The sequence below is a fragment of the Humulus lupulus genome, chromosome 5 (genome assembly GCF_963169125.1).
Source record: "Humulus lupulus chromosome 5, drHumLupu1.1, whole genome shotgun sequence".
Taxonomy (NCBI): domain Eukaryota; kingdom Viridiplantae; phylum Streptophyta; class Magnoliopsida; order Rosales; family Cannabaceae; genus Humulus; species Humulus lupulus.
The window spans coordinates 112,096,219-112,109,499 of NC_084797.1; the positions used below are offsets into that span (position 1 = coordinate 112,096,219).

Consider the following 13,281-nt stretch of genomic DNA (forward strand, 5'->3'; position numbering starts at 1 on the left):
CTGGCAATGCCGATAGTTAATAGGTGTCGTCGTTGCTGGCAACACCGACAATTATTAGGTGTCGCTGTTGCTGGCAACGCCGACAGTTATTAGGTGTCGCCGTTGATAAAAATAACAACAGTTATTAGGTGTCGCTATAACATTAAATTTATATATATATATAAATAATTTTTTGATATATATTTTTTAAAACTTTTAATTATATTTTAAACAATTGAAATTTGATATAAATTTAAATAAAAAAATTACTCACATAATTAATTATTATTACCATAACTTGCAAAAAAAATTATATTTATTATAATAAAAATTCATATGCATACAACATTTATTCATACAATTTAAATGTAAATAATACATCAAATCCCCATGAGAATAAATTATTCTCAATAAAAATTCATTATAATATTATAAATCTATAAACTTCAAAATATATAATACAACAAATCTCAACAAGACAACATAATTCTCTTCTCCAAATCAATGCGAACTCAATCATGTTTCTTTTCTCAATACTCTTCCTAATAAATCTAAGCATCCACCTTAAAAGTCAATCCTATGATATTCCCTGCACCAATAAATTAAACACTTCAAATTATAATTAAATAGTATATCTTACCATAATATATTAACGAATGAATAAGAGAACCAACAATATAAATATATAAAATTAGTTAATTAATCCCTCTTAGAGAGTATTACATTACATTATTACTTTGATCGTAGTAAGATACGATTTAGTGTTCGCATTATCCTGCATAATTGACAATCCACACAAGAAAATTAAGAGAAAGCAAGAAAACAAATATATTTAATGGAAAATATAACATTGCATTATTTGACAAAACAAAAGCTAGCTTGTTTGCAGTATAGCAAGGGACAGTATCTATGTGTACAAGAAATATATAATCTCAATAACAAAGAAGTTCTAAAATGAATTGTTATGTGCCCATGTGGAATCTTGAATGAATATTCTGGGCCGAAATATAGAATGTAATCGTTATCTGGGATCTCTGAAAAAAGAAAAATTATAAAGAAAATCTTATAGAATTTGAATAGAACAGAACCCAACATTTTTTTCCTACCACGACTAAATTGAGGTTGACCACATTTTGAACCAAGAAATAAAAGTTAAAAGTGAAGAAGACTTGACATACCATTTGGAAGCTCTCTGTCTAGAAGAACTCCAGTTTCAACAGTCCAACATCGAGCAACGTTCTCTTTTGTGTATCCACCGCCTCCAGTAACCTGCACAGGTACCATATTCTCTTCATGAACCAGACGATGACAATAATAACTAATGACCAACCCAAGCTACAATAACAAAGAATAGGTACCAGTAAGGGCAAATTGAATTTCTTCACAAACTCAACACACTCAGCATGACCTGTAAGAAGCATCAAAAGAGATCATTTAATATCGTTCCAAAAAGCTAACCGAGCAGAAAGTCGTTAAACGTTATTTATTATTATTATTACTATCAAGATGAAAGTTATTCGATAACTTTGGGTCCTGCAAAACAGCTTCAGATGAAACTTCAAGTACTCAATTTTTTCCCCAGTTTTCTGACTGATATATATATATAGTATACTTCTGGCAACTCATTCTCATATTTGTCTTATATATAACAATTGGCCTTAGTACTCGCATATTGTGAAGAGAAGAGTAATAGAGAATAATTTATAACATAAAGAGAAGAAAACAATATATATATATTATTTGTAGAGAAGAAAGAAAAAAAAGCCTATTATTGTAGAAACCAAAACAACAGAAGTTGGAAATTTCATTGCAAATAGGATCAGAAGCTCCACTAGAAAAAACTTGATTGGTTGGTAATCAAGCTTACCTATTTTCAATATTTGTATCTAATAAAAGGGAGGTATATAGACATCTACTTAGTTTTATATAGAATTGGTTCATATTAACAACGTAAGACAACTGTACTTAAAATATGATATATATATATATCTATATAATTAATCTTATGAGGTATCTGATCCCTTACTCATAGATTCATTCACCATTTTTAGTTTTGAGTTTTAAAGCATAGCAAGTTCTCCATTATGCATACATAATTCAAAAAACAACTCAGTAACTTCTCCCACTTCTCCTTTTGGCTTTGCTTTGATTCCACCAGCTGCATACACATAAATTTATGTTATAGTAACCAACCCAAAAATCTACACCACTTCAAATACCAAAATCAAAATTGAAAATGTAAACAAGTAATAACCTTGAGATTTTAGTCGGCTGCATAATCAGCAGCACAGTCAATGGAAACCTTGAATACATTTTCGGATCTCTTAAGAAGCTCGAAAATGCAGCCATCACCAACTTTCAAATAATTGTTCTTGGCAAAGACTTTCCAACCACAACTAAATTCAGCTCTCCTTTTGCTATAGTTTTTGTGCTTTATTTCAAATTTAACAGACCAAAATCCTCTGTCCGAAATCAAAAGAATGACAGAACCCTCATTCTTAAGGTGTTCCTTAGCAAAGTTCAATGGTACTGTCTGAAAATATACAAGAAAAATAGCTTATGTTACAATGGTCAAAACTCAGTGCAAAGAATATGGTGGTATTCATTCAAATCAGTAGACCAGTTTAACTAATAAAGCTTATCACAAGCAACAAAACCACTCAAGATTTGAAATCTTAGACATTCTTCAACAAAATACTATTATATTACAAATAAACTTGTAGTTAAAACACCACAAAAACAATATAATGAAAAGCTGCTAGCATGAGTAGTCTAGTAAAAGAGAGCCATAACCATAAACATGAAAGGATTAAGTTAATTTCAGACACTGTTACTTTTCTGCTGCTCCATGGGTTATACCAAATTAGAAATCAGAAATCAAAATATATATATAGAGACTAAAATAGAAATGTAATAGAGCACAGAAATTTAATAAAGAAGAAACAAGAAAACAAAACAAAACAAAAACCTTGTGGTCCACTCATGGCGACGAGCATGAAGTAAGAGACGGAGCTTCTGGAGATCAAAAGTGTTCCGTCCAGATCGGCTACGATAGAACCGTACGAAGTCGTCGTCGACTCGCCGCACTTTGTTATCGGCGGGAATTTTTTTCCATCGACAACATTGCTTTAGTGGCTTCTATAACACACAGAAAATTCTGTTTGAGAGGGATGAGAATTGAGACTGAGAGGAGGCCAACGTTGTGGATGGGTGAGAGTGGAGAGAGGAGAGAAGAGAGGGCTGGTCAGAGAGAGAGAGGGAGGTCGGAGGACACGGATAGGGAAAAGAGAAGAGGGAAAAAGAAAGAAAGAGGAGGGAAATATATAATTTTTTTTACAATATTTTTCTAATTAATAAAACAACTCTTTTTTAACTAATACACATTTTATAAATGTTTTAAGAATAATATAATTAATTTTAAAAATATGTTAAAGAATAATAAATTTAAATTTTGATATAAAAATTATTATAAATACAAAATTTAATAATATCAAAATTTTAAAAACAAAAAAAAACTAGTTTTAATTTTTTTTAATAAATACATAATTTGGTTTATTTTTAAAATTATACTATTCATTAATTTTTTTGCAATATTTTTCCAATTAATAAAACAACTCTTTTTTAACCAATACAAATTTTATAAATATGTTAAAGAATAATAAATTTAAATTTTGATATAAAAATTATTATAAATACAAAAGTTAATAATATGATAAATTTAGAAACAAAAAAAATATAGTTTTAAAAGTTTTTAATAAATACATAATTTTTATAAATATATATTTACATAATTTAGTTTATTTTTAAAATTATAATGTACAAAATTTATAAATATGTTCAAGAATAATATAGTTAATTTTATAAATATGTTAAAGAATAATAAATTTAAATTTTTATATAAAAATTATTATAAATACAAAAGTTAATAATATGAAAATTTTAGAAACAAAAAACATATAGTTTTAAAAGTTTTTAATAAATACATAATTTTTATAAATATATATACATAGTTTAGTTTATTTTTAAAATTATATTATTCATTAATTATAATTTTAGATATTTTATTTGAATTTTAGCGACATTTTATGACTATCGGCGTTGGACTTTTATTAACTATCGGCATTGGGGTCAATAGCGACAACGTTTAACTGTCGGCATTGGTCTTGAATTAAGTGTCAGCGTTGGGGACAATAGCGACACTTTTTAACTGTCGGCATTGACCTGGAATTAACTGTCGGCGTTGGGGTCAATAGCGACACCTTTTAACTGTCGGCATTGGTCTCGAATTAACTGTCGGCGTTGGGGTCAATAGCGACACCTTTTAACTGTCGGCATTGGTCTCGAATTAACTGTCGGCGTTGGGGTCAATAGCAACACCTTTTAACTATCGGCATTGGTCTCGAATTAACTATCGGCATTGGGGTCAATAGCGACAGTCAAAAGCAACAGTGACAGTTATTAGCTGTCGGCGTTGGTCTCTATGCCTACAGTTTTTAACTGTCGGCGTAGAGTTCCGCTAAGCAATTACGACAGTCAATAGAGTTGACTGTCGTGGTTGGGTGTCGGGATAGCCCAGTTTTGTAGTAGTGATAATTTTTCAAATATGGTTTTTTATTCCAAACAAAGTATAGGACTTATAACGATCATTTTCTAAAATACAAAAAAATAGGCTCATCAAATTTCTTCCAAACAGGACAAGAGATTTACACAAACACATATGCAAGGCAAGATAATCAATTTATTGGCAATTTCAAATAAAAAAAACCCCCAAGGACTTCTTGAGGGAATCAAATCTGATCGTGTCTAAAGCTTTAGTAAAAATATCTGCAATTTGTTTGTTAGTCTCAACATATTATAAAATCAATGTTTTGTTTTCAACAAGTTCCCTAATAAAATGATGACGAATGTCAATATGTTTGGTGCGAGAGTGATGAACAAGATTTTTGGAGATATTAATAGCACTTGTATTATCACAAAAAATTGTTAAAGTTTAAATATCAAACACATAACCTGCCAACATTTGTTTCATCCACAAAAGTTGAGTACAACTGTTTCCAGAAGCAATGTACTCAGCTTCGGCTGTTGACAAGGAGATGGAGTTTTGTTTTTTACTATGCAAGGAGACCAAATTGTTTCCTAAGTAAAAACAACCACCACTTGTGCTTTTGAGATCATTAGTGTTTCCTGCCCAATCTGCATCACTATAACACACAAGGTTATAATTTATTTCTTTGGAGTACCAAATGCCTAAATCAAGAGTATTATTGATGTAACGAATAATTCTTTTTACAGCAGTCACATGAGACTCCATGGGGTTCCCTTGGAAACGAGCGCACACTCCAACACTGTAACTGATGTCAGGGCAACTTGCAGTTAAGTATAGGAGACTCCCAATCATACTCCTGTAAAGAGTTGGATCAACTTTCTTCCCATTCTCATCTTTAGATAATTTGACCGTAGTACCCATTGGAGTTTTAGCAGGTTTAGATGCATCGAGTCCAAATCTTTTCACTAGACTTGTAACGACCCAAATTCGCTAATAAGGCTTGAGGGCCTTGATTAGTGTGCCAGGAGGGGATTAATGGAATAATTGTGATTTAATGAGTAATTATATGTCTAATAATGTTTATATAATACTTGATTATATTATGTGGTAATATGATATGTGATATATGTGAGAACCACATTATTATGTGGACAGGTTCGATGAGCACAACTCAAGACGATTCTAGGATCAGATAGTGGGAAAAGTCACAACGGGGCTTAAGTTATGACTTTGGAGAAGTCGGGGGTACTTTTAGATAGCGGGTAGCTATTTAGGTTATCGGGTCATGAAAATAAATATATGGAGATATATTTGAGGTTAGAATGTCTAGGCGGGAATATTGGGGAATTTTACCATTTTGGCCTCGGGGACGGTTCCAGCACCCCAAGCCTCGGGATTCACTTAATGTGTGAGATAGACTTACGGAAGCCTTTAGAAGAAAAACATAAACCGACTTTAACTTAGTCTCAGCTTTCTCTTTCACGCTCAAGGAAAACCAAGGAAAGAAAAACACAGAAAACTTAAGGGGGAAACAAGCTAAAATTCTGAGATTTGTGGTGTGGATTCGGGGGTCTAGCTCAGGGATTTATCAAGCACTAAAACAGGGATTAAGGTAAGCATCTAAACATCTTTTCTGTGGTTGAATTCTGAGTTCTAGCTGGGTTTTAGTTAAGTGCTGAAACAAGTATGGTTTTGATGTTCTAAGGCAGAATTAAGAGGGAAAACTTGGGAGCTTAGCTTGACCATAGCTTGGTGAAGTGATTCAACAGCAAAGGTAAGTCTCAACTTCAGGTTTAGAGGTTTAAAATTGAGTTTGAGTGGCTGGTTTGAGTGTTTATGGCACTTGAGTTTCAGAAATTGAAAGGAGGAGACTAGAGTGTGCTAGGTTGTGTTTTCTTGGGAATTATGTTGTTTTAATCATGTTAAAGGTGTTGGATTTGTTGGGTGTTGAAGTAGGGAGCTTAAGAGTGGTTGTGGCTAAGGTTTTGAGCTTTGAAATGGTGTAAAATCTGGGTTCGAAGGGGAGGTCCGCGGCTCTGTTCTAGAGCACTGCGGCCCTAGCATGCAAGGAAGCCATGGGGGCTCGGCCAAGGGGGTGCGCCGCGTCGCCCAACGCAAGGGCCACGGTGCGTGTGTGGTTCAGTGTGGGAGTAGGTTCTGTTTTGGGGAAGGGCCGCGGCTAGGCTTTGGGGGCCGCAGCCCTTGGTTGCACACATGAATTTTTAAGGGTTTTAAGCACGGGAGAGTGGTCTTGTGTGCTCGGGTTTGGTTTCACCACCGTGCCTGGTGGAATTATGAGTCTCGGGAGTTAGTTTTGTAACTGGAAACCTATATTTGAATATTTATGAAACACTATACTTTGGTTGTGGCTAGGTGACAAAAGCTTAGGCTCGGGAACGGATCGTGCTTGAGGGGCGTTGCTCGTAATTCGATAACCGTACAGACTAAAGGTAAGAAAACTGCACCTGGTTGAATATATGTGACGGGACTAAGGGCTCCCTATTGTAGATGCTTGAAAAGATGGTATTATGCCATGCAAGCCATTTAGTGAGCCAACGGCCTAAGGGTGCCAAGGGTATCACTAGCGCACAGGGCGTGGCTCGGCCACTGGTAGCCGAGGACAGCTTAATATGCATTGAGCTCGGTTTAAGCGGGCCGGAGTCAGTGGGTTAAACAGAAGGTGCGGCCTAAGTCGTCGTCCCTGAATATTATGTGATATGAGTATTATTTGTGATAGAATGTATCTTGCATTGGTTTGTATATGTTGAATATCTGTTGAGGATTATCTGATGAGAATACATGCTTACTGAACTGTTTGTCTGTTATCATTGTTTGAGTTATCTATGATGCTTTCTTGCTGGGCCTTGGCTCACGGGTGCTACGTGGTGCAAGTAAAGGAAAGGGAAAGTTAGACCAGCCTTGACTGGAGAGCTAAGCGAGCAGAATGTACAAAGCCAGGTGCTCGGCCGCCACGGTTGAGGTCTAGGCAAGGACGTGGAACCTGGAGTTTGTCTGTTTTTCCTTAGTATGGCTAGTGGATATACTTGTACTTTTGGGAGTCTGTAAACTTATTCTAATTTTGTTATCATATGGGATCCCATGTTTACTACAGTTTAAATGTATGAAATGAGTCTTTTGAGACCAAAACCTTTTTAACCTTAGATCTTACATGTTTAGTAACACGTTTTCAAAATAATGACTTGATTAGCAAGTCCTGCACCTTTATAAGTACACAGTGTAACGATCTTGGCTATCCAGGGCGTTACAAGAATTCTTGCATACTTGCTTTGTGAAATGAAAATTCCCTCATCTGACTGCTTCACTTGAAGTCCTAAGAAAAAATTGAGTTCTCCTACCATGCTCATCTCAAACTCTTCCTGCATTTGTTTCACAAATTCCTGCAATAGAGAATCATTAGTAGAACCAAACACTATATCATCAACATAGATTTGTGCTATCATAATATTTTCATCAACATTTTTTATAAAAAGTTTTTTTTCTACTCCCCCTCTCTTGTACCCCTTTGAGACCAAAAAATGAGTTAGTCTCTCATACCAAGCCTGTGGGGCTTGTTTCAGCCCATACAAAGCTTTTTGCAATTTAAAAACATGATTAGGATTGTATGGATCCTCAAACCCTTTGGGTTGTTCCACATAAGCTTCTTCATTCAGAAATCCATTTAAAAAGGCGGATTTTACATCCATTTGGAACAATTTAAAACCAAGAACACATGAAATAGCTAGTAAGAATCTTATGGATTCAAGTCTTGCAACAAGGGCAAATGTCTCATCAAAATAAATTCCTTCAACTTGAGTGTACCCCTGTGCAACTAGTCTAGCTTTATTTCTTATTATGGTCCCAAATTCATCAGTTTTATTTTTAAATATCCGCTTTGTACCTATAACTTTTGTATGACTCGGTCTAGGGACAAAGATCCATACCTCATTCCTTGTGAATTGATCTAGCTCTTCTTGCATAGCATTGATCCATGATTCATCATTTAAGGCTTCCTTCATATTTTTTTGGTTCCTAAGTAGAAGTAAAACAAACAAATTGAACCAAATTTACATACCTCTTTTGAGTGACCATACTCTCTTCAAGATTTCCCAAAATAAGATAAGAAGGGTGATTCATTTTTACTCTGGTTGATGGTTCTCTTTGAACAGAGTCAAAGGAAATAACTGGATTTTCCTTTTCTGTTTGCCCAGTTGTTGTTTTGACAGAATCAGCATTTGATGCATCAGCAGTGGCTGTTGTCGCCTCCGAAGGTTGTGCTGCAGATCTTCCATTTCTTCATGATGTTGACAATCAATGAGCCTGTCAATTTCCTCCTCATGGGAGTACTTCGAGAAATATTTTAAATCATCAACAACCACATTAGCTGATTCCATAATACTTTGAATTCTCATGTTATAAACACGATAAGCCCTACTATTGGTGGAATATCAAAGAAAAACTCCCACATCGCTTTTGCCATCCAATTTGCCCAGATTCTCACGATCTCTAAGAATATAACACAGACAACCAAATACATGAAAATAATTTACATTGGGTTTTCTACCTTTCCAGATTTCATAAAGAGTTTTCTTTGTACCTGGACGCAGAAAAACACAATTAATTGTGTAACAAGTTGTATTAATTGCTTCAGCCCACAATTTCTTTGTGAGTTTTTTGCTATTTAGCATAACTCTGGCCATTTCCTGCAAAGTACGATTTTACCGTTCCACTACCCCATTTTGTTCAGGAGTTTTGGGAGCAGAAAATTCATGAAAAATTCCAAAAGATTTACAATATTCATCATAAACAGAATTTTCAAACTCCTTACCATGATCACTTCGTATTCTTACAATCTTTGCAATGTTACAGTTTTTTTCAACTCTAAGTCTTGTACATAGTGTTTGAAAAGCTTCAAATGTATCTGATTTTTCTCTAAAGAAATCTACCCAAGTAAATCTAGAAAAATCATCCACACATGCAAAAATGTATCTCTTACCATTAATACTTTCAACTTGTATAGGACCCATGAGATCCATATGCAATAATTCTAACACATTTGAAGTATTAATATCAGATAATGCTTTATGGGAAATTTTCAACTGTTTTACCAATTGACATGATTCACACTTACCAAGCGATTCTTTACCTAGCTTGGGTATACCACGGATGAGACCTGCATTAGCAATCTTTTTTAAGTTTTTGAAATTTATATGTCCAAGTTTTTCAAGCCACAAGTTAGTAATATTAAAACTTGATGAAGACGCATGACATGTGAATTTTTGTGTGAGTGTGTAACAATTATCCAAAGAACGGGAACCTTTGAGAATAATATCACCACTTTGATTTATAACATTACACTCATCATGCGAAAAATTAACAAGAAAACCTTGGTCACAAATTTGACTTATGCTAATTAAGTTGGCTTTCAGCCCATCAACAAGAAGCACATTTTTCAGTTTCGGTAACCCTTGAATGTTTAGAGTACCTTTACCTAAAATATTTCGTGTCATTCCATCCCCAAATGTTACTACTCCACACTTCAAGGATTTGAACTTGGTAAGTATGTTGGCATTACATGTCATATGTCTTGAACAATCGCTATCAAAGTACCATGAACTAGATGCATGCATTTTATGACAGGTAAAGGTAGCCAAGCAAACATAGTTATCTTTCTTTACCCATATTATTTTTTATTTTGAATTTATTTTGGTCAAGAATTGATTCATACTACCAAAGTGTTTAACATAATTCTTTTTAAACAAATTTAACAGAGAAAAACACTTAGGTCTTATGTATCCTTTCATCCCACAAAAATGACAAAATGGTACAAATTGTCCAATGTTTCTTTTTGCGGAAATTTTCTTTAGTTGTAGATCTATTGGAACAGATGACAACTTTGTGGTCTCGGCAGAGTGACTTGTTCCTGCAAAATGGTTAGTTGGCACAACAGTCGAATAATTCATAGATTTTACAAAAACCGTTTTTCTTGAGGATTCAGATCCATTAGATCCTAATCCACTATAATCACCAGCCTTTTTTCCTGCAGAAAGAATATCATCCAATATTCCAGATCTAGGATTAAGCATTTTGACACCTTTTTGCAAAAGATCAATTTCTTTACTCAAAGAATTAATTTCATCATTTTTGGAAGCAATAATCATCTCAAGTTCTTCAATTTTTTTAACAAATTTTTTATTATTGCTAGCCATTAGACGATTATCAGAGCACACTTTCAGCCATTGATCATACATTATTTTATAAGACTCTTTCAATGACTCCTCATCTAAGTTAGAATCATCAGAATCAATGTCAGAATTCTCATTATTTTGAACAGAATTATTAAGGTATAACATATCCTTGAAATCAACTGAAGAGAAAACCATACCTTTGTGAATAGAGGTTAAGGCAACACTATTTTCCTCCTCATCACTCTGTTCAGAGTCTTGATCACTCCACGTGGCTGTCATGACTTTCTTTCTCTTTAAGGTATTTGCACACTCAAATTGAATGTGTCCAAATCCTTCACATTCCCTGCACTGAATACCGTTTTTATTAGTCTCAAAGGGTTTAGAAAAATTACCTTTTGGGTTTTTGGATATGGCCTTTTTGTTTCCCAATTTCTTTATGTATTTTTGAAATTTTTTTGTCAATAGAGCCATCTCATCATCCTCATCATCCGAACTTTCCTTCTTTTCTTTAGAAGATCTCAAGGCAATAAATTTCTCCTTGATTTCTTCTGTCTTACCTTTTTGTCTAATTTGTTGGTTTAGTTCAAAAGTTTGGAGTGAACCCATCAATTCTTCTACTTTTATTTTGTCCAGATATTTTGCTTCTTCAATTGTAGTTAGCTTTGTCTGAAACCTATCATGGAGAACTCTAACAATTTTTCAAACCAAAACATTCTCTTCAAGTTTTTCACTAAGAGCAAAATATTCGTTAGCAATATCTGACAATTTCTCATAGAATTCAGTGAGGGTTTCATTTTCAAATTTTCAAATTTCGTTGTGAGCATAACAAGCCTAGAACACTTGACATCGACAGTTCCTTCAAATTGAGTTTGAAGTATTTGCCAAGCAACTTTGGCCGAAACACATGAAGAAATCAATTTAATGTAACCTTCACCAACACCATTAAAAATAGCATGTAGTGCTTTATTATTATAACTAGATAGTTTATCTTCAACATCAGTCCAATCAAGTTCAGATTTTACCTTAGTTACATCATCGCTTTCTGCTGGAGGAGTCCAACCACTTAAAACAGCTCTCCAAGCCTTTTCATCTTGAGATTTGATGAAGACTCTCATTCTAACTTTCCAATATGGATAGTTTGAATCATTGATTAAAGGGGGGCGAGTTATGGAGCCTCCTTCTGTGAAAGAAGACATTGCAAGAACAAGAACAACAAACAGAATAAACCAAGATCACACTCAGAGATGAGTCACCTGCTTTAATACCAATTGAAATTCTGTTTTTAGTAATTACCAAATTAATTAAACCATGTGAATTAATTAAAGTGCAGAATGATAATTAACTGTTTAAAAAAATTGCAGTTTTGTCGGGACAGAATCCGAACTTGTCACGACAGAAACTGAACACAATAAAAAGATAGTACAAAATAATAAAGAACACGACGAATTTTTACAAGGTTCAGAAACCCTTTTGGATAACCTACTCCTTGGGGCCACGCCCAGAGAATAAAACCAATTATTAAAGAATCACAAGTACAAAATATTGACTTAAACAAAAGAAGACTCCTTCTTGAGATTTGTCGCAACTTTTTTGTATTTCTCTTCACTAATGTGATCTTGATTGAAACACTCAACCACTTGAACTCCCTTCAATGGCCAACGAGTGCTTGCATCCTTTCGATGCAAGGCTTGTAAAAATCTTCTCCCGATGACTATAAAAGTTGTGTTCAAATTACAATGTGTATTCACTCATGTACATGGTATAAACTCACCACAAAAAACTAAACACTCATATTTCTACAAGATCACGTGAATACTTTGATCTTGAATACAAATAAGGAACTCTCACAAATATTACAATACACTCATAAATTATGCACCAAAGAGTTCACTTTTCTCACTGCCTTTAGAGCCCTATTTATAGAGTGCTTTTTCGTGCTCATAAAGGCTGAGAAAGAATCTCCTAATAAAGGAAAGAATAATTGAAGATATTCTTGATTGATGAAGAGTTATCTTTTTTAGAAGATGTTGATCTGATAGATACGAATTCCGCGGGGGCAGCTCAGACCTGTGATGTATCAAAAACATGCTCAAAATAGAAAGAACAATTAATGACATTAAAGATTCAGTTTCCTAAATATCAATTCTTGAGCTGCACGAAAATATACAATCATGTATTCCAGAAATGACTTTGGGTAAGTACTAAATATTTGCAAGATATAACTTCCCTTTATAATCAAATTGAGACAATATAAAGCTAAATAAGGAAGCTAATATAATCCAAAATTCACAAAAAGGGAAAGTGAATTTACGGAAATTACAATAAAGGGAAACAGAAATCGATCTTTTAATTAAAAATATATTTCTATAAAATATGTCAATTTTAGGATTTACAAGTTGTTAGTTGATTTGATAGAGTTGGTGATGATTGACTTTTATATGATTCTGGGTGTGGATTGGTTAGTGAAGTATGGGGCAACCATAGATTGCAAAAGGAAGATGGTAACCTTTGAGCCTGAGGTGAGGATTCTTTTGTATTTGTTGGCACTGTGCATGGACCTTGTATACTTAT

The 13,281-nt window shown here is 34.0% G+C and overlaps 1 protein-coding gene across 4 annotated transcripts; it reads right to left on the reverse strand.

The window, feature by feature from the left end:
• Positions 1-281: 281 nt before the first annotated feature.
• On the reverse strand, positions 282-3,258 carry LOC133777591 (histone deacetylase 17-like). 4 transcript variants are annotated; one of them, XR_009868665.1, is made up of 7 exons: positions 2,948-3,258; positions 2,234-2,512; positions 2,006-2,137; positions 1,338-1,387; positions 1,158-1,248; positions 703-754; positions 282-568 (listed from the first exon to the last, which is right to left on the reverse strand). XR_009868665.1 is itself a non-coding variant. In XM_062217282.1 (6 exons), the coding sequence occupies exons 3-6, from the start codon at positions 2,022-2,024 to the stop codon at positions 835-837; spliced, it is 339 nt and encodes a 112-aa protein (XP_062073266.1). In that variant the 5' UTR covers positions 2,025-2,137; positions 2,234-2,512; positions 2,948-3,258; the 3' UTR covers positions 784-834. The 4 variants fall into 4 exon arrangements, 1 of the variants encoding a protein (XP_062073266.1); XR_009868664.1 differs by lacking the exon at positions 703-754 and having other exon boundaries at positions 2,072-2,137; XR_009868663.1 differs by lacking the exon at positions 703-754.
• Between the last annotated feature and the right edge of the window lie 10,023 nt (positions 3,259-13,281).